The 20,345-nt window shown below is 33.0% G+C and overlaps 2 protein-coding genes and 1 non-coding gene across 3 annotated transcripts; 2 read left to right on the top strand and 1 right to left on the bottom strand.

Moving 5' to 3' along the window:
• The first annotated feature begins 735 nt into the window (after nt 1–735).
• On the top strand, nt 736–843 carry LOC148568673 (small nucleolar RNA R71). The gene has a single exon (XR_015882081.1). It is a non-coding gene; the product is annotated as a small nucleolar RNA R71 (small nucleolar RNA).
• A 4,315-nt stretch (nt 844–5,158) lies between these two features.
• LOC107636713 (uncharacterized) lies at nt 5,159–5,959 on the bottom strand. The gene has a single exon (XM_016340206.1). The coding sequence runs from the start codon at nt 5,957–5,959 to the stop codon at nt 5,159–5,161; it is 801 nt and encodes a 266-aa protein (XP_016195692.1).
• Nucleotides 5,960–17,730: 11,771 nt separating this feature from the next.
• LOC148568672 (protein FAR1-RELATED SEQUENCE 5-like) lies at nt 17,731–20,137 on the top strand. The gene is made up of 6 exons (XM_088484739.1): nt 17,731–17,779; nt 17,938–18,054; nt 18,413–18,616; nt 18,714–19,449; nt 19,571–19,961; nt 20,072–20,137. The coding sequence occupies exons 1-6, from the start codon at nt 17,731–17,733 to the stop codon at nt 20,135–20,137; spliced, it is 1,563 nt and encodes a 520-aa protein (XP_088340865.1).
• The last annotated feature ends 208 nt before the right edge of the window (nt 20,138–20,345 follow it).

Below are 20,345 nucleotides of genomic sequence, written 5' to 3'. Positions count from 1 at the left end.
CTCTCCTTTTGGATTCTCTTCTGTATTGCTTGGGAGAGTACTAGGAGGGATTTCAGTGATCCTTTTACTCAGCTGGCCCACTTGTGCTTCCAAATTTTTAATGGAAGACCTTGTTTCATTCATGAAACTCACAGTGGCCTTAGATAGATCAGAGACTAAATTTGCTAAGCTAGATGAATTCTGCTCAGAATTCTCTGTTTGTTGCTGAGTGGATGATGGAAAAGGCTTGCTATTGCTAAACCTATTTCTTCCACCATTATTAAAGCCTTGTTGAGGCTTTTGATCCTTCCATGAAAGATTTGGGTGATTTCTCCATGATGGATTGTAGGTGTTTCCATATGGTTCACCCATGTATTTTAACTCTGCTATTGCAGGGTTCTCAGGATCATAAGCTTCTTCCTCAGAAGATGCCTCTTGAGTACTGTTGGATGCAGCTTGCATTCCATTCAGACTCTGAGAAATCATATTGACTTGCTGAGTCAATATTTTATTCTGAGCCAATATGGCATTCAGAGTATCAATTTCAAGAACTCCCTTCTTCATAGGCATCCCATTACTCACAGGATTCCTCTCAGAAGTGTACATAAACTGGTTATTAGCAACCATGTCAATGAGTTCTTGAGCTTCTGCAGGCGTTTTCTTTAGGTGAATGGATCCACCTGCAGAAGTATCCAATGACATCTTTGATAGCTCAGATAAACCATCATAGAATATATCCAGGATGGTCCATTCTGAAAGCATGTCAGAAGGACACTTTTTGGTCAGCTGCTTGTATCTTTCCCAAGCTTCATAGAGGGATTCACCTTCTTTCTGTCTGAAGGTTTGAACATCAGCTCTAAGCTTGCTCAGCTTTTGAGGAGGAAAGAACTTGGCTAAGAAAGCCGTGACCAGCTTATCCCAAGAGTTCAGGCTGTCTTTGGATTGAGAGTCCAACCATATTCTAGCTTTGTCTCTTACAGCAAAAGGGAAAAGCATGAGCCTGTAGACTTCAGGATCTACTCCATTAGTCTTAACAGTATCACAGATCTGCAAGAATTCAGTTAAGAACTGAAAAGGATCTTCAGATGGAAGTCCATGAAACTTGCAGTTCTGCTGCATCAGAGAAACTAGCTGAGGTTTCAGCTCAAAATTATTTGCTCCAATGGTAGGAATGGAGATGCTTCTTCCATATAAATTGGAATTAGGTGCAGTAAAGTCACCAAGCATTCTCCTTGCATTATTGTTGTTGGGTTCGGCTGCCATCTCCTTTACTTGTTCGAAATTTTCAATAAGGTTGTCTCTGGATTGTTGTAATTTAGCTTCTCTTAGTTTTCTCTTCAGAGTCCTTTCAGGTTCTGGATCAGCTTCAACAAGAATGCCTTTTTCTTTGTCCTTGCTCATAAGAAAGAGAAGAGAAAAAGAAAAGAAGAGGAATCCTCTATGTCACAGTAAAGAGGTTCCTTATTGTTAGTAGAAGAAGAAAAGGAATAGGGGTGAAGAAGAATGAAGAATCCAAACACCAAGGTGATGATAGGAGCAGAGATGTGAGATGAAGAGAAGTGTTAGTAGATGAATAAATAAATAGAAGGAGATGAGGGAGAAGGATTTTCGAAAATAATTTTTGAAAAAGAGTTAGTGATTTTCGAAAATAGTTTTTGAAAAAGGTTAGTAGTTTTTCGAAAATTCAAATAAAAAATAAAATAATTAGTCTAATTAAAAAGAAATTTTGAAAAAGAGGGAAGATATTTTCGAAAATTAGAGAGTTAGTTAGGTAGTTTTGAAAAAGGTAAGAAACAAACAAAGAGTTAGTTAGTTAGTTGAAACAAATTTTGAAAATCAATTTTGAAAAGATAAGAAGATAAGAAGTTAGAAAAGATATTTTGAAATCAAATTTTTGAAAAAGGTAAGATAAGAAGATATTTTTGAAAAGATATGATTGAAATTAGTTTTTGAAAAAGATTTGATTTTTAAAATCACAATTAATGACTTGATTCACAAAAAATCACAAGATATGATTCTAGAACTTAAAGTTTGAATCTTTCTTAACAAGCAAGTAACAAACTTGAAATTTTTGAATCAAAACATTAATTGATGATGTTATTTTCGAAAATTATGTGATAAAAATAGAAAAAGATTTTTTTTTTTGAAAAATGTTTTTAGAATTTTTGAAAATAACTAAGAAAAATGAAAAAGATTTGATTTTTGAAAAAGATTTTGAAAAAGATAAGATTTTCAAATTGAAAATTTGATTTGACTCATAAGAAACAACTTGATTTTAAAAATTTTTGAAAAAGTCAACTGAAATTTTCGAATTTGATGAGAAGAAAAAGGGAAGGATATTTTTTTTTTATTTTTGAATTTTTAATGATGAGAGAGAAAAACACTAAAATGATGCAATGCATGAAATTTTTAGATCAAAACAATGAATGCATGCAAGAATACTATGAATGTTAGGATGAACACCAAGAACACTATGAAGATCATGATGAACATCAAGAACATATTTTTGAAAAATTTTTAATGCAAAGAAAACATGCAAGACACCAAACTTAGAATTCTTTAATGCTTAGACCCTAAGAATTCAAGAATGCATATGAAAAACATGAAAAGACACAAACCATGCAAATGCAAAGATCAAACAAGAAGACTTACCAAGAACAACTTGAAGATCATGAAGAACACTATGAATGCATGAAAATTTTTGAAAAAAAATGCAAGATGAGTATGCAATTGACACCAAACTTATAACATGACTCAAGACTCAAACAAGAAACACAAAAATATTTTTGATTTTTATGATTTTATGATTTTTTTTGTATTTTCTTTTAATTTTTTCGAAAATCATTTTGAAAAAGAAAAATAAGGATTCCAAAATTTTTAATATGAATTCCACGAATCTTATGCTCTTTAGTCTAAAGCTCCAATCAAAGGGTCAGGCATGGCTTAATAGCTAGCCAAGCTTTAGTATGTAACTTAGACATGACACGCCTAACATGCCCTACAGGCATGGCTTTACAGCCAGTCAGGCTTCAACATGCTTTATGAAACACTAGAATTCATTCTTAAAAATTCTGAAGAAAAAATTTTTTTGAAAACATTTAAAAAATTTTTTTTTTTGAAAACAAAGGAGAAATTTTTGAAAGATTTTTTTGAAAAAAAATTTTTTTTGAAAACTTTTTGAAAAGAAAACAAAAAGAAAGTTACCCAATCTGAGCAACAAGATGAACCATCAATTGTCCAAACTCTAACAATCCCCGGCAATGGCGCCAAAAACTTGGTATGCGAAATTGTTACTCAGGTTGTGAATTATTGTTTGAAATTGATTCCCTGGCGATGGCACCAAAAACGGATGCACAGAACCATGGTCTAAACATATCTTCACAACTTCGCATAACTAACCAGCAAGTGCACTGGGTCGTCCAAGTAATAAACCTTACGTGAGTAAGGGTCGATCCCACGGAGATTGTTGGTATGAAGCAAGCTATAGTTACCTTGTAAATCTCAGTCAGGCGGATATAAAATAGTTATGGAGTTTTCGAAATTAATACTAAAATAAGGATAGAAATACTTATGTAAATCATTGGTGAGAATTTCAGATAAGCGTATGGAGATGCATTCATTCCTCTGAACCTCTGCTTTCCTGCTGTCTTCATCCAATCCGTCTTACTCCTTTCTATGGCTGGCTTTATGTAAGGATGTCACCGGTGCCAATGGCTACTTTCAATCCTCTCGGGAAAATGGTCCAAATGCTCTGTCACAGCACGGCTAATTGTCTGGAGGCATCACCCTTATCGTTGGTTGCATCCTATTCCTCTCTTGTGAAAATGGTCCGATGCGCTGTCACTGCATGGCTAATCATCTTGGAGGTTCTCGATCATACTGGAATAGAATTTACTATCCTTTTGCGTCTGTCACTACGCCTAGCACTCGCGAGTTTGGAGTTCGTCACAGTCATTCAATCCCAGAGTCCTACTCGGAATACCACGGACAAGGTTTAGACTTTCCGGACTCTCATGAATGCCGCCATCAATCTAGCTTATACCACAAAGATTCTGATTAAGAGATCTAAGAGATACCCATTCAATCTAATGTAGAATGGAAGTGGTTGTCAGGCACGCGTTCATAGGGAATGATGATGATTGTCACGTTCATCACATTCAGGTTGAAGTGCGAATGAATATCTTAGAAACTGAATAAGTTGAATTGAATAGAAAACAGTAGTACTTTGCATTAATCCTTGAGGAACAGCAGAGCTCCACACCTTAATCTATGGAGTGCAGAAACTCTACCATTGAAAATACATAAGTGATAATAGAGTTCATTGGTCTCGGCCCCAGAGGGGAACCGGAGTAACCAAGACTACTAATACAATGATAACAAGTTCTATTTATAATAAACTAGTCACTAGGGTTTACAGAAGTAAGTAATTGATGCATAAATCCACTTCCAGAGCCCACTTGGTGTGTGCTTGGGCTGAGCTTGAAGTCTACACGTGGAGAGGTCATTCTTGGAGTTGAACGCCAGCTTTTGTGCCATTTTGGGCGTTGAACTCCACTTTGCAACTTGTTTCTGGCGCTGGACGCCAGAATTGGGCAGAGAGCTGGCGTTGAACGCCAGTTTGCGTCATCTAAACTCGGGCAAAGTATGGACTATTATCTATTGCTGGAAAGCCCTGGATGTCTACTTTCCAACGCAATTGGAAGCGCGCCATTTTAAGTTCTGTAGCTCCAGAAAATCCATTTTGAGTGCAGGGAGGTCAGAATCCAACAACATCAGCAGTCCTTCTTCAACCTCTGAATCTGATTTTTTCTCAAGTCCCTCAATTTCAGCCAGAAAATACCTAAAATCACAGAAAAACACACAAACTCATAGTAAAGTCCAGAAATGTGAATTTAACATAAAAACTAATGAAAACATCCCTAAAAGTAACTAGATCCTACTAAAAACATACTAAAAACAATGCCAAAAAGCGTATAAATTATCCGCTCATCAATTGACCAGCTATGATAACCTCCATACATTCTGTTCTAGAACTGGCTGATTGAGGTGACTGAGGTGCTGCCCTGTTACCAGTATCTTGTGGTTTCAAACTTTGTTTCCCTTCTTGCATTGACATCCTTGCAAATTCTTCCAATAAGCAGTTTAAGACCAGTTTTTTCTTATGTTGAGTGGCCTTATTCTAATTTTGGGTTGAGTTGTTGAATGTTCTTTCTCCTTCAGAGTAGATTCGCGTTCCCACTTGGCTGGCTTTAACCCATTCGCCAATGTCATCCTCTTTTACCATATCACTCTCTGTGTCCTTCAGCAGATCATGGCATCTTTTCACCTCGTGCCCCAATTTTGCGCAATAGGTACAGAACTTTTCAAGTCTTTCATAGCGCAATGCCACTTCTACCTCCTTTTTATTAGGTCCTGCCACTATTAACTGATCCCTCACTTTCCTGGCAACATCAATATTGATTTTGGCCTTCACAATCATAGTTTCTCTGCCTTGCATCTGAAATTTACCTATCTCCAACACTGTGCCCATTCTCTCTTCCAATTTACGTCCAACTTCGAGGGTTTTAAACGATTCTGGCAAACCCCAAAATTGAACCCAAATTGAAAAATTGGAAATAATCTCTTCATGACAGTTCTGATCTTCCTTCCATCTCTTGAAATGGAGCACATAATCTTTGAATAGCAATGGAGAACCACGTTCAACACGCAAGACATCCACTTCTTTATTAAAAAAGAATTGGAAGGAATTGTCCCCTTTGTCACTCACGCTAAATCCTTCCGGGTTTCCCCATATAGCCTTTAAAGCATTCCCCATGGTTCCAACTGAGAAGGTTTTGGAAGCAAAGAGTCTGCCATAGAGACTATTGGAGCAAGCGTTAATACCTTCTGATATGTCTGCCTCTTCTAGTAGAATCACATTCCTACCTCCTTTCCGGTTGTCTTCCTCGGTCCGATCTTCATCCCTCGTTGTCTCAGCCATGCAGATTACATAGACTTGTATTGAGATTTAATTAACGTTGACAATGTAGTCTTGACGGTAGTAGAAACTCCGTTAAGAAATCTTAACAGAGCACTAAAAAACCCTAACAGGGGCAACAATTCACATATGTAGTTTAAAACAACTAGGAATCATATATTTTTTTATTCTTACTATATGTCTTATAGTATATTTGATGCATTAATTCTACAATATTAAGCCTGATTAACTCAATGTTGGTTATATTTATATTTGTAGGACTATATGACATAGTTATCAAAATCAAATCGATAATTAACCCGATTAAGTTACTGGGTCATTAGGTCAGTGGTTCAACCAGTGGATTATTGGTCGAAGTGTTTGACCCGATAATAATTAAATAAATATATAAAATTATAATTTATAAAACAAAAAAGATACAATAAAAAATATTTCAAATAACTTAAATTTAATTAAATTATATATAAATTTTAATTTAACCAATAATTTTAGTATGAGGAGAAAAATCTAAAAAAAATTAAATTTATAAAGAAAAACTAAATTTAAAAAGGCTTAAAGGACGTAAAGTAAGTGATAAAATTATTGTGATAATCAAAACAAAAATAAATAAAATAAAATAAATTAAAAGTAAGATGAAGTACAAATAGCAGTAATATTGAATTTTAAAGGAAAAACTTTTGGTGATTGAAAGTTAGCACTTGATTGTTATATACATCTATAATATATATTATTATTGGTAATGCATGTATTGAAATGTAACTGGCTTAGTGGAAGGAGCATGTCTTTTAAAATCCTAGGCATGGCAAGGTGCCAGGACAGTCTAGAATGCAAATCAAACCGGCTAGACTATCAGTTCATTGATTTTTTCGATCGAATCGGACAATTCGGTCTAATTCTGATAACTATGCTATATGATATGAGAAGTATAACAAACCCAAATATGTCAAATGATACTTCGGAAAAAATTTTGGAAACTATTCGATATTTGACCGACATTGTTTGACGTCAAACTAAATCTAACAAAGAATTCATTGATCACATGAGGAGTGGAAGCTAAAACAGAGAAAGTAATTCGTAACGAATCCTAACCATCGTAGGCTATATGATTTTAAGAAAAATATACCTAAAGTTTTTTCATGGTGAATATCATCTAGTTCTAGCTCAATGTTGAATTCAGAAGCTAGGAAAGATATCTAATACCATGGAGTACGTAGATACTAAAAAGATAACCTTTGCTACAAATATGTTAGAAGGAGAGGTTGATCACTGGTGGCGAGGTATTAAGATTCTCCTAGAATTTAAAGGAATAAAGATTACTTGATAAATTTTTTAAACAATATTTTTTGACAAATATTTTTCTCATAGTAAAAAAAAAGAATACTAGACTGAATTTATGCAAATCAAATAGAAAAGTATGATCATTGGAAAGTATATGGACAACAAGTTTGAGGAACTTTTCAAATTCTCTGTATTACTAAAACACCACCCTGATATTCAATGGAAAGCCACCGAATTTGAACTAGGATTATGACTGGAGATTAGAAAAAAGAATTAATCTCCACATACAAGTTTTTTTGCTATACAAGTCTTACAAGTCCTGAAATTCACTTACTCCCTAAAACGCGCCTCTTATGGCACGTATGTTTCACGCTCCTTTTTTCTTCTTCTGTCGTCATCAATACCACTTCTTCCTCCTCCTCCTTTTCCTCCTTTTTTCATTGGATTTTCTTCTGTTCCTTTCTTTTTCTCTTTCTCCTCCATCATCAGTTATCTCGTTGTTGAATATAATGAATAATTCAAGTTCAGATTGTCAATTGAACCAGAACAAAATTGATTATTATTTTTGAATCCAATCAAGTGGCTGAGGTGTGGTTCAATTCAGAAGAAAAAAATGCAGCATTAGAGGAAATATTTTTCTGTATTTGCAGCAAATTTAGGTGTAACACGAAGATATTTGGGTATAAAACGAAGATATTTGGGTGTATTTTTTTTCCCATAAGTTATGCATAATTCAAAACTCTTCCTCTTTTTCCTCCTCATCTTTTGCTGTTGCTTTTTTTTTCATCATCATCATCATCACCATCTTCTTCTTCTTTTTTTCTTATTCATCTTTTCCTTTTTATTTTACCTTCTCAAGTTTCTTCTTGTTTTACTCTCTTAACAAGAATAAAAACAAAAAAATCAAACAAAGAAGAAGAAGAAACACATAATGCTGTAAAATTACTTGAAAGAGGATGAACTTACATTCATTTAACTAAAAGAAAGAAAGAAATAAGGAAAAGAAGAAGAAGAGAAAAAAATGCAGCATTAGAGGAAACATTTTTCTGTACAAAAATGCTATTTGTACACTAAAATCATCCACTAAAATCAGCCACCAATGTATTTGTGTATAAATACATCTGTGCTTTAATTTATTTTCAATGTATATTTGTATTCCAGTATGTGTTTTATACTGGTGGCTGACTTTGGTGGTTGATTTTAGTGTACACATAGCATAACTTATTTCTGTATTTGTAGCAAATTTGGGTGTAAAACAAAGATATTTGGGTGTATTTTTATTCTGATAAGTTTTACATAATTCAGAACTTTTTCTCTTCCTCCTCCTCATCTTCTGCTGCTTCTTCTTCTTCATTTTCTTATTTGATATTCTCATAATTCTTTTTGGGAGAAAAAAATCAAACAAAGAATAAAAAATACATAATGTTGCAAAATCAAAAGAAGAAGGAGGAGAAACACAACGATGAAGATGAAACACACGAAAAAAAAGGAGGAGAAACACAAAGAAGAAGGAGAAGAAGAAGGAAGAAGAGGAGGAAGAGGAGAAACGCAAAGGAAAAATGACAGTTGTGGTTTTCATCGTGGAAAGAAGAAGAAGAGCGTTCATAATAGTGAAGGAGCACTTTGGAAACGTGATACACGTGTTAACATGCTTTTATGGGTGAGCGTAGCTTCTGTTGGCCCAACATGTAAGACTTGTAAACCAAAAAGACTTGTATGTGTAGCATAACTGTAGAAAAAATAGTAACTTTAGAATTAAAAGATTGCATTCTTTTAGTAAATAGATGTAAAATAGAAAAAAATAGTTTCTTAAAAGTTGTGTTTAAAAGAGAAAGACATGCCTTCTTTAAGAGAAAGAGAGATACAGAAACCATAAGAAAAATAATTTTAAAAAAGAAAGAAATACAAAAATAAATAAACAGATATCTTCTAGAAAACCCTCAATTCCGTGTAAAACATGTGAAAATTCTCATGGTTCGAGATCTTGCTATGCTAGACAAAATGTGTGCTAGGAAAACCTATACATTATGCCAACAACTACAATGTTTCATGACCTGCAAGTAACTCTAATAGCAGGCCAAAAATTAAAGGAAGAGTATTCTCTCTTAATGAAGGAGAAACAAATGATTCTCCTAACATGATCAAAGGTAAATGTTTTCTAAATAATAATCTCTTAATTGCCTTATATGATACTGGTGCTAAATATTCTTTTATATCCATTGACTATGTGAATAAGTTAAATTTGCTCAAATCTCTTCTATCTTTCAGTTTGCTTATTTCAACTCATATAGGAGTAAAAGTTTCTCACACAAATACTTATTTAAATTGCTCAATATTTAAAGAATATTGGTACCATCATTGAAATGGAGTGGCTATCCAAAAATGGTATCCTCTTAGATTATTGTAAGAAACTTGTTTGTTTTTCTAATAACTTTCTTTCCAAATCTTTTGCTCCTCATACCTTAATTCCATTCAAGTAAATGAGTGTCTTTTTAAAAAGATATCAGGTGTTCTTCTCTATTTTTTAAAATCAAAGGTCGAACAAGTTATAAACAACATACTTGTAGTAAAAGAATTCCCAGCAATGATTTTAACAGATATAATGAACTTACCACCTGAATGAGATGTCGAGTTTTCTATTGATCTTATTTCAGGAACAGGTTCATTATCCTTTGTACTTTACTAAATTTCCCTTTTAGAGTTAACTTAACTTAAGAAACAATTTGAGGATCTATTAACTAAAAGATTCATTAGGCCGAGTGTGTCTCCTTGGGATGCACTAGTTTTGTTTGTTAAAGAAGAGGATGGTAGCATGAGTTTGTGTATAGATTATGGACAATTAAATAAAGTTACCATTAAGAATAAATATCACTCCCTTGGATAAATGACTTGTTAGATCCGTTGTTCGGAGCTTTAGTTTTCTCTGAAATAAATTTAAGGTCTGGTCATCATCAGATCAGAGTAAAACAAGAAGGAATTTCAAAGACTGCTTTTAGAACTAGATATGGTCATTATAAATATCTTGTAATTTCTTTTGGGCAGACCAATGCTCCTGTAGTATTCATGGATTACATGAATAGGATATTCAAAACCATATTTGGGCAGACCAATTCTCCTCTAAGACTGAAGAAGATGAACAACACTTCAGGATTGTCTTACAAATTCTAGAGCAAAAATAATTGTATGCTAAGCTTGAAAAGTGTGAATTTTGGTTAAAATGAGGTTTAGTTTTTAGGCCATGTGATTGCAAAAAGTGGGGTAACAGTTGATCCTAGTAAAGTTGAAATAGTGGTACGTTGGGAAAGACCAAAGACTATCACTAAGATTAGGAGTTTTCTAGGGTTAGCATGGTATTATAGGTGATTCATTAAAAGATTTTCTCAAGTAGCTTTATCTTTGACTAAGTTGACTAGGAAAAAGTCTACCTTTTGTATGGAGAGAAAGTTGTGAAGCTGGTTTTCAAGAGTTTAAACGTTGGCTTACATCCACCTCTATCTTAATAATCCCCAATCCTCAACAAAGTTTTGTAGTGTATTGTGATGCATCTAAGAAAGGTTTAGGATATGTCATAATGCAGCAAGGAAGGATTGTAGCATATGTTTCTAGGCAACTTAAGTCCCACAAGAAAAACTATCCAACTCACGACCTAGAACTAACAACAGTGGTGTTTCCATTAAGGATTTGGAGATATTTCTCATATGAAGTAAAGTTTAAGGTGTATATTAATCATAAGAATTTAAAATATTTGTTTGATCAAAAGGAATTGAATAAGATATAAATAAGATGGGTAGAGTTTCTAAAAGATTATGATTTTGAACTAAAGTATAATGTTGAGATGTAGAGAGATTAACCGAAGAAGAAGACACCGGAAAAGAACTCAACGTAAAAGCAGCACCCCGCTGCCATAGTAGTTGTTGCCGCTGGAGTTGTCAATCGTTGTCGTGACAGTGTCCGGAGAGAGGGACTTTGAAGAGAGAGAAAGAGTTCGCAAAGGAGAGACAAACAGAACAAGAGAGACACTGAGGTAGAAAAAGGTCGTGGCGGAGGAGGGAGGAGCTTGTAGGCCATCGCCAAACTACTGCGTTGTCGGAGAACACTGCTGCAGTTGCTGGAAAACGCTGCTACAGCAACCAATTCCATCTCATTGCTGATTCTGGCATTGTTATTGCTGTCAGAGTTTCCTAAAAATGTCATGAGCTCTACCTTACATTGTCACTGCATCAATCTAAATTCCGTACTCTTTTGTTCCATTCTACTTCAATCTTCCTCACCCTTTAACTTGGTGGTCTCTTCGGTTCCTTGGGACCAATTTGTGAGTAGGCTTTATATTTATAATTATTGCCTTTGTATCTATACTTATTTTGATATGCGTTGCGTTTAACTTATAATTATATTTACAAAAACTACTATAAAAAAAGAATTTTAATTTGACTTGAATAATTGATTTATTAGAGCTAAATATTTATTCTAGTGAAAACCCATTTCTAATCTGCACATGAGACTATATGTTTTATGAGACTATATTATTTTAGAATTAATTATTGATACTTGCTATTCTGGAATTGTAAAATATGTTAGAATCCTTTATGATTTGGAAAGTATTATTAAAAGGGATTTTCGATGAAAAAGTATCATTTGATTTGGTTTGATTTGATACCTTATATATTTGAAAGATCAAAGATTTGTTGTATTTGAAATTATATGTTTTGAATTAGTTTGGCAGGCTTGAATTAGAAAACCGTAGTTAATGGCAGTCATGACGTTAATTTAGATGCATCTGACTCAGACCTCAACTAGCAGGGGCGTTGCCAGCCTAACATGTAGGCCACACGTTGGATCTGTTATTCTGTTTGGACATACAAGAGGAAATGGCTACCCTTAGAGGTGGAGCCACCCAAGTGTGGATTATTTGATTTGATTTTTGTATTGAGACCTCCTTTATTGATTCACTTATTTGTATAAATTACTATTTTCTAAATAAAATATATTTTGATAATATGATTTATATGGTCTCATGTGAATTATAAGTGTATTATCTAGTCATTGAGTTGTAAAACTCACTCCATTTTTTTTAAATTTCAGGAACAGATAGATAGTCAATTGTGAGCTTTGGTTATCCAAGGATAATTATTTGCAATAAGTACTCATTCTTTGTTGAGTTTCTAGATGTTATATGCTCCAAATGTCACGATAGGATCCAACCATATTGACCTATTTTATGTTTTTCTTAAAAATAATGTGTAACTATTCATTCTAGTATTTGTAAATTTATTAAAATTATTTGTAATTTTCTTATTTAACTAATATTCGAATCTTTTAGGCTTGTTAGGAAACTAATTTCCTAAGCATCGGTCATGGCTTTATTTTGAGCCGTGACATACTAAGATCTAAATGGAAGATTCCAATGGAAAGGGATGAAAAGAAATATAGCTGAGTTTGTCTCTAAGTGTCTCATTTTCCAAAGAGTTAAGATACAACACCAAAAATCTACAGAATTACTTCAACCTCTAGAGATTTCAAAATAAAAATGGGATACTATATTCATGGACTTTGTCGTATGATTACCTAGAACATCTTCAGGCTACAATGCTGCATGGGTGATAGTAGATAGGCTAACCAAATCTACACATTTTTTGCTATTAAGAATTGGTTGACCACTGCATAGGTTAGCTCAATCTTATATCCAAGAGATTATAAGGTTGTATGGAGTACCAACTAGTATTGTATCTGATAGAGACCCTAGATTTACATCTAAGTTTTGGATAGCTTTACAAGAAGCCTTAGATATAGTAAATTTTGTTTTAGTATAGCCTATAACTCACAAATAGATTATCAGACTGAGATTACAATTCAAACTTTAGAAGACATGCTTAGGACTTGTATACTCGAGTTATAAGGAAGCTGGGATACTCATATACCTTTGATAGAGTTTGCCTATGATAATAGCTACTATTCCAACATTTGAATGGCTCTCTTTGAGGCTCTATATAGTAGAAAGTGTCGATCACCTTTATGTTGGTTTGAGGTTGGTGAGAAGAGTTTGTTAGGACCTGATATTGTGAAATAAACCACATAAAAAAAAAGCTGCTCACTGTTTAAAGTAGGCAAAAAAGTTATGCTGATAAAAGAAGAAGACCTCTAGAGTTTAAAGAATGAGACTATATTTTTCTTAAAGTCGCTCCTACTACTCCCTAAAATCCAAAAAGTTAAATTCCAAATTCATTGGTCCATTCCAAATCCTTAAGATGATTGGACTTGTTGCTCACCAAATTGCACTTTCTCCTAATATTTCAAACTTTCACAATGTCTTCTATATTTTCCAACTTAAAAAGTGTTGTTTTGACCCATCACATGTCATAAAACATAATACAATACAAATAAGAGATGATTTGACATGTGAAATTATATCGATAGAAATTATTGATAGATCTATTAAAAATTTAAGAGAAAAAGAAAATTTTTTTAGTTAAAGTGGTATGAAAAGTTAACAAAAGAAGAAGCAATATGAGAATTAGAAGATGAAATAAAAAAATTTTATTCAAAATTTTATCAAAAGGTTAGTGAATTTTGGGGATAAAATTCATAAAAGATGGAAAGAATTGTAATATTTTTTTAAATAAATATTTGTCATAATGTATTTAATTTTATTCTCTTTTCTATACAAAAATAAGGTAATAATATAGATGTCCATTTTTACTAAGTATAATATATAGTTAAAATTAGTTTTAACCACTATATGATTAGAAAATAATAGACACAATGAGATTTAATGTAATAAAAATTAATCAGGAATAATGAGTCGAATAATACAGTGCTGCCCAGAGAGAGAGATAGAAAGAGAGAGAGGGTATTAAAGTTTTAAATAAATATATTTTTTTCTTCTAAATAAATTTTTTGGCTATGTATATATTATTGTAATTATTTATATACCACTAATGATTTACTTTCTTGCATCGAATTATTTTATATGTTGTCCATTTCTATATGGGATTTTGAATAAAGTTATTATTATTGTTATTATTATTGTGGTTTTTATCTGTTATTTATTTTTATGTTATTTATCATTAATTACTTTATTGCTTTACATTTATTTATTAATATTAATATATTATTATTAATTACTTTTTAGTATTATGATTATCTATTAATTATTATTATTATCGTTGTTATTATTATTATCCTTATTTATTATTATTATTATATTTAGTGTTATTTTTATTATTGGTTGTGAATATTGTTATCTGTTTATTATACTATTTAATTTGGTATAATACAATATTCTCTAATTAATTATGATATAAAAAAATAATATGTAAGACGGATTGTCAATTGTTAAAAAGGCAAGATACTTTGGTTGATACCGACATTCCTGCTTTATTATCACGATGTCATGAGACACACCAAGAGGTGAGAATTTCCCAAAAAAGTCTTTTATGTGTGAGACAAGCAAATGAAGAAAAATGAAAAAAAAATAGAGATATCATATAAGACATATTTACATCGTATTAAAAGAATTATTTTTATATTACTGTGATAGTCATGATATTTTTTGTGACAAATGACTGAAATCAACATAAATAAAAAATGTCATATTTATACATCTATGTACATGTATGTGGTTTCAGATTAAATATAGTGAAAACTTGTGAAAGATGGATTATTTCAAGTATGTATATTCTACAAGATGGTGTATAAATAACTTGTAAAACTTTATAATTATTTTTGTAATGTATGTTATTTTTGTGGCTGAAAACCAAATGTGTTGTATTTAATTTAATGATCATATTTGTATAATTATAATCAAATATTATATCTCATTGTAAACTTATATAATGAGTTTATGTTCCAAAAAAAGTATTACACCTTCTCCCTATCTGACTCACTTGTCACAATTCTGCCTCTCCATCCTTGTCACAGCTATGAGCTATCTCACTCTCCTAATTTTTTCAATGGCCTGCTGTCTTTCTATCCCTGTTCTACCAATCTACTTTAAAATTAAAAATATTTGTTACTGTAGGTGAGAGAAGAGGTGCTGGTGAGGTGATGGGTGAGAAATAAGGTGGAGATCGCATGGGGATTGCCGAGGGTGGGGTGGGGGTTGCCAAAGGTAGGGTTGGGGGTTGACAGGATAGTGTTGACAGGAGTGCTGTTGGGGTGGGATTTCGAAGACAGAAGAAAAAAAGTGTATGAACTAAGACATGTATGAACTATGAGATGAAGCGGAATGCTGATGTAAGGATGGTTTCTTCTTCTTTAGGTGATCGATTAAAAGTTTAGTTAACTAGCAGTGTAATATATGTCAAAATTTTGATTTTGATGCAAGAAAAATAAGAGCAAATTACATGTCAATAGAGGTTATAAGTCATTAGATTTCAGAAAATCATAGTTGCAAAAGATAAGTTAGAGGGAACAAGGTAAAAAGGTAAGTGATGTTTTTGTCCATACAAAATAAAGGATGTTCGTGGGAAGGAATTAAGCTGCAGGAGAGATTAAAAAAATTGGAAGATAGAGTTGCAAGAAATGAAAATGATGCTGGAAAATGAATTTTAAAAAAAGACGTGCACGACAATTAGTTCTTAGAATTTGGATGTATATTGATGCCATTGTTCGTTGCCATTGCAGATGGATTATTTGTTGTGTTTTTAGTGGTTTAGGAATGATATAAATATGCAAATTCTCCTAGTGCTATGTGTTGTGAGTTTAATATTTTGGATTTAGGAACTGAAATTCAAATATAGTTTGATTTTTTGGTGCATTGTAATTGAAATTGAAGTCACATGAATATGAAAAGACAATTGAGGAATCTTGTTATGTTTCTTTGCATCTCTCTTTAAAAAACCTTTACCCCTTTATTTATAGGCTTTGATGTAAAAATCTTTAAAATAATGAAAAAGCCTAAGCAATAACTCAACTTGTAATTTGAAATATATTAAAGTTTAAAGGTGGATGTTATAATATTCATGTATTGTTTGGAGTTTTGAAACTCCTTTACATTATTAATATTATAATTAAAAATTTTCTATTTTAACCTGTTATTTTTTTTTTGGATATGGACAAAGTCTAAGAGAAAAACCCAAACCCACCCGACCCGAATACAACAAGAAATCTGGACCGTGTGAATCACCCTCTCCTTCAGCCACTATGTTGAAGCAGAAAATAGGACTGCCTCCCTAACAACCTCAAGGTTCCACCATGTTGCTGCCGTGCTAGAAGTTTCAAGCTACCACTTGTCACTACACGCAACTCTTCTAGGATGCTGCCAGTCCCTGACCACTACTGTGCCACTACAATACCTAGCGCGCTTTTCTCTCTGGTCGTGATACTTCTATGGTCGTCCAGAGCTTTGAGAAGACACTGCTGATCATCTTCTCGCCGTCGTATGTTCAAACTTGGGTTCCATATTTTCCATTTTGCATCTCGAAGACCTAGTGAACCGGCGCCCATTCCTCATTTTGATTCACTACAAAGATTTAAATTTGACCTTCTTTTATTTAAATAAAATGTAATAATTTTTCAATTGTCTATCTGCTTTTTTTATTTTTAAATATAGTTAAATCAAAATTTTTTCATTGCAATACCCATTTACTCGTTTTATACTTATTTTATTTTTGGATTTGGCAATTCCTCTTAGTTGATATAGTTCATAGTATTTCACTAGTAATGCATGTTAAGTTTTTACTTGCTTGCAAATTGATGCTACTTTAAATATGATATTGCTATTGAGATGTGGATATTATATTGTCATATTTGTGTTGTTGAATTTTGTTCTCCTAGTATGTAAATGAAAGTTAAAACTTAAAATGATTCTTAATTGGCACATAACCGATTGTTGTTGTAAGCTATTGTGATGATATGATATTTATTCATAATTGCTAAAATTGTTAATTTGTTAATTGAATAGACTAAAAATTGTTCAAACTCTGCATTTCTTTTTTTTTTATTAAAAAAATTTGTACTTCTAGATATGGAGAAATGTCATTTGAAATTTGTGAGTTTACTATGTTTTGTAATTTTTTCTATTAGTGTAATTTAGGGAATTCGCATGATTGGCCAAAACAGAAAAGTAAGATAAATTTACTTGAAAAAAATTATTGATTTCAAGGAAGGGAACCCCACTCTAATTTTTTTTCTTTATTTTCTCAACTTTTCATTTGATTGGTTTTCTTTGAGTTTGAGACATGTGACTTTTTCTATAGTGAATTTTAGTCATTTGATAAATAATTTTTGTCTATTAAGATAAAATTATGTAGACTAATATGAACTTATTATTAAGCTTTGTTAAGAATTTATTGCCTAATTATCATTGTGAAGTGTTTAATTTATTATGCAAAAAATAAATAACATACATATTTTGGTGTTATTTGATGTCTTCGTTTGTAAGTCTAATTTTTGGAGCTTTACCCGAAGGCATTTTGTCTTATAGTACTTGGTACTTAGATCTTAATTTTTATTATGTTATTCTTTATGTTTAGATTATTTTCTTGCAATTGTCATTCATGGGAGAGGATGAGCTAATGGATGAAAGCGAGTATGAGCATGAGGATGGTTTTTTTATGATGAGAAGTATTCTAGTGATGAGTCATATTTAGATGACCAACAATTGCAAGAGCAAGAAGAAGAGTTAGGTGATGAGTTAGACGGTGAGGAGATATTTGAAGAATTGACAGATTATGATTATGATGATGCATATTGATTGGATTCAGTTGAGGATTCACTGAAACTTGACTTTTTAAGCATTGGTGAGGTTGAAGTTGACAAGTTCCACTTTGGAACCCTACCCATTGCTTTTGAATTTTACAACAGATTTGCAAAGAGCCAGGGTTTCAGTGCAAGGAAAGACAAAAATTGGAAAAACTCAAATGACGAGACCTAGATCCAGAAATTTGTATGTTTTCGGAAAGGATACAGATTAGAGAAGTGGTACACTTTGCCAAACAGAAAAAGGGAACCAAAGACTAAGACAAGAACTGGGTGCGAAGCACAATTCCAAGTCAAGTTTATAGGGGTAACTGGAAGATGGCATGTGACGCATTTTTCAAATGTTCGTAATCACAAACTATTGGAAGGACGGTTGAATAGCTTATTGCTAGGTCATCAGAGGATGTCCAAAGCTGAAATTGCACTCATAAACATGCGCAAGTCGGGAATTAGCATATTCCAGGTTTTATGCTTTGCTAGCAAGTCAAAGTGACAGTTTTGACAAGTTGAACTATGGTCCTAGAGACATGTACAATCAAATAGATACGGTGAGGCGTGAGATTCCAGAGGATGTGGGTAGAGCATTAAATTTTTTGGAAGAGATGCCTGCAAAGGATAAATCTTTATACTACCAAGAGCTTCAAGCGACAAATGGAAGGTTATTAAATCTCTTTTGGTGTGATGGTTTATGTAGAGGGGACTATGAATTGTTTGGAGATGTTGTTGCATTTAATGCTACATACAACAAGAATAAATATATGTCCTTTTGTTGTGTTCATAGGTGTCAATTATCACAACCAAACTGTTGTCTTTGCTGCATGCATTGTAACTGATGAGACTTATATATGGGTGTTGCAACAATTTTTGGAGGCAATGAATGGTAGAGCCCCATCCTATGTGATAATTGATGGGACAAGGGCAATGAAGAATGCGATTGAGGAAGTATTCCTTGGTACTCACTACAGATTGTGTACTTGGCATCTCCTGCGTAATGCAACGACAAATATGTGTAGTCCTAGTTTCACATCTAAGTTTAAGGATTGTATGTTAGGAGATTACGAGATTCCAGTATTTCGTAGCAGGTGGCAAACATTGGTAAAGGAATTTGGGGTTGAGGAAAAGGAATGGCTAAATGAAATTTATGAGAAACATCGATCATGGATAACATGTTACATCCGAGGGAAGTTCTTTGCTGGATTTAGGACTACATTGTGCTACGAGGGTTTGCATTCACTAATTGGGAAGTATACTAAAACTTATTATGACTTGTCGGAGTTCATTGAGCACTTCCAATTAATGTTAGGCCATATGCGGTTTAGGGAATTTTATGCTGAATATGAATATGCTCATGGAGTTCCAATTATGCAAACTTGTATTGAACCCCTTGAGATGTGTGCTGTTGATACTTACACAAGAGAGATTTTCTTTCTATTTAAGCATATTCTTGTTCGGACGGGTGCAATGAGAGTTGTGAATTACCAAACAAGAGACAATAGTGTAACTTATTATATTTGTAGGTATGCCAAACCAACAAATGTGTGGGAGGTTGAGTGGGTGTATAATGCTAACATAGTCACTTGTTCATGCATGCGTATGGAATCATTCGGCATTCCCTGTGATCTTTGTATTGGTCCGTAGGGATGTGCGCGAAATTCCTAAATGTCTAGTGTTGCATAGGTGGACTAAGAAAGCAAAAGAATCTATGTCTGAGTTAAGTAGTTTTACTCGATTTTGTATCCTCAATGAGTGTGCTAGGATGATGTCAGAGGTTGGATGTGTTACGACAGAGAGGTTTCATGATGCAAGGAACCTTATGCTTGATCTTTATAGCTCATATAAAGTAGAGGATGAAGGGAGCATGCCTTCGAAACCTGGACTGCGAGGTGGTGCCAATCCTAAAGGGCATAGTGGTCGGAAAAAGCCCCAACGTTGCAGCAATTGCAAAAAGCCTGGTCATAATAAAACTTCTTGTTCAAAGCGCAAGGAAAAGGCTTTCAGTATACAAGGTAGTTCTGCCCCTCAAAATGATGTACGTGTACAAAAATGATATATAATTTTTTATTCACTCACTTGATATTTGAACTACTCCACATTGCTAATTTAAAGTGTCATTGATGTATAAATTTTCGATTGTTGTAGGCAAATTATGATGGTGAATGCATGGATAATGTGGAATACAAAACTCAGAGTGGTGGTGAACCTTAAGACTAGATGTAGCTTCATTCATGATTAATTTTGAGAGTTGATATTTAGAATATTCAGTTATTATCTAAACTCTAAATTATTACTGTTTCTTTTGTTTATTCTTAATGGTAGATTTTCATTTAAGGCAATCAATTAAGTTGTTATGGGAAGACTTATTATTATTATTATTATTATTATTATTATTATTATTATATATGGAAAAGAGATC

Source organism: Arachis ipaensis, chromosome B4 (genome assembly GCF_059453495.1).
Source record: "Arachis ipaensis isolate K30076 ecotype BB chromosome B4, ASM5945349v1, whole genome shotgun sequence".
NCBI classification, from domain to species: domain Eukaryota; kingdom Viridiplantae; phylum Streptophyta; class Magnoliopsida; order Fabales; family Fabaceae; genus Arachis; species Arachis ipaensis.
Note: the sequence above shows the minus strand (reverse complement) of the source record. Positions and strands in the feature narration are given on the sequence as shown.

Excerpts from the sequence above, each read along its gene's own strand:
- LOC148568672 (XM_088484739.1), top strand. The coding sequence starts at position 17,731 with ATGGGAGAGGATGAGCTAATGGATGAAAGCGAGTATGAGCATGAGGAT. Across the intron at positions 18,055-18,412 it reads CAGATTTGCAAAGAGCCAGG|CAAGTCAAAGTGACAGTTTT; the intron begins GTTTCAGTGCAA and ends ATGCTTTGCTAG. Across the intron at positions 18,617-18,713 it reads AAATCTCTTTTGGTGTGATG|GTGTCAATTATCACAACCAA; the intron begins GTTTATGTAGAG and ends TTGTGTTCATAG.
- LOC107636713 (XM_016340206.1), bottom strand. The coding sequence starts at position 5,959 with ATGGCTGAGACAACGAGGGATGAAGATCGGACCGAGGAAGACAACCGG.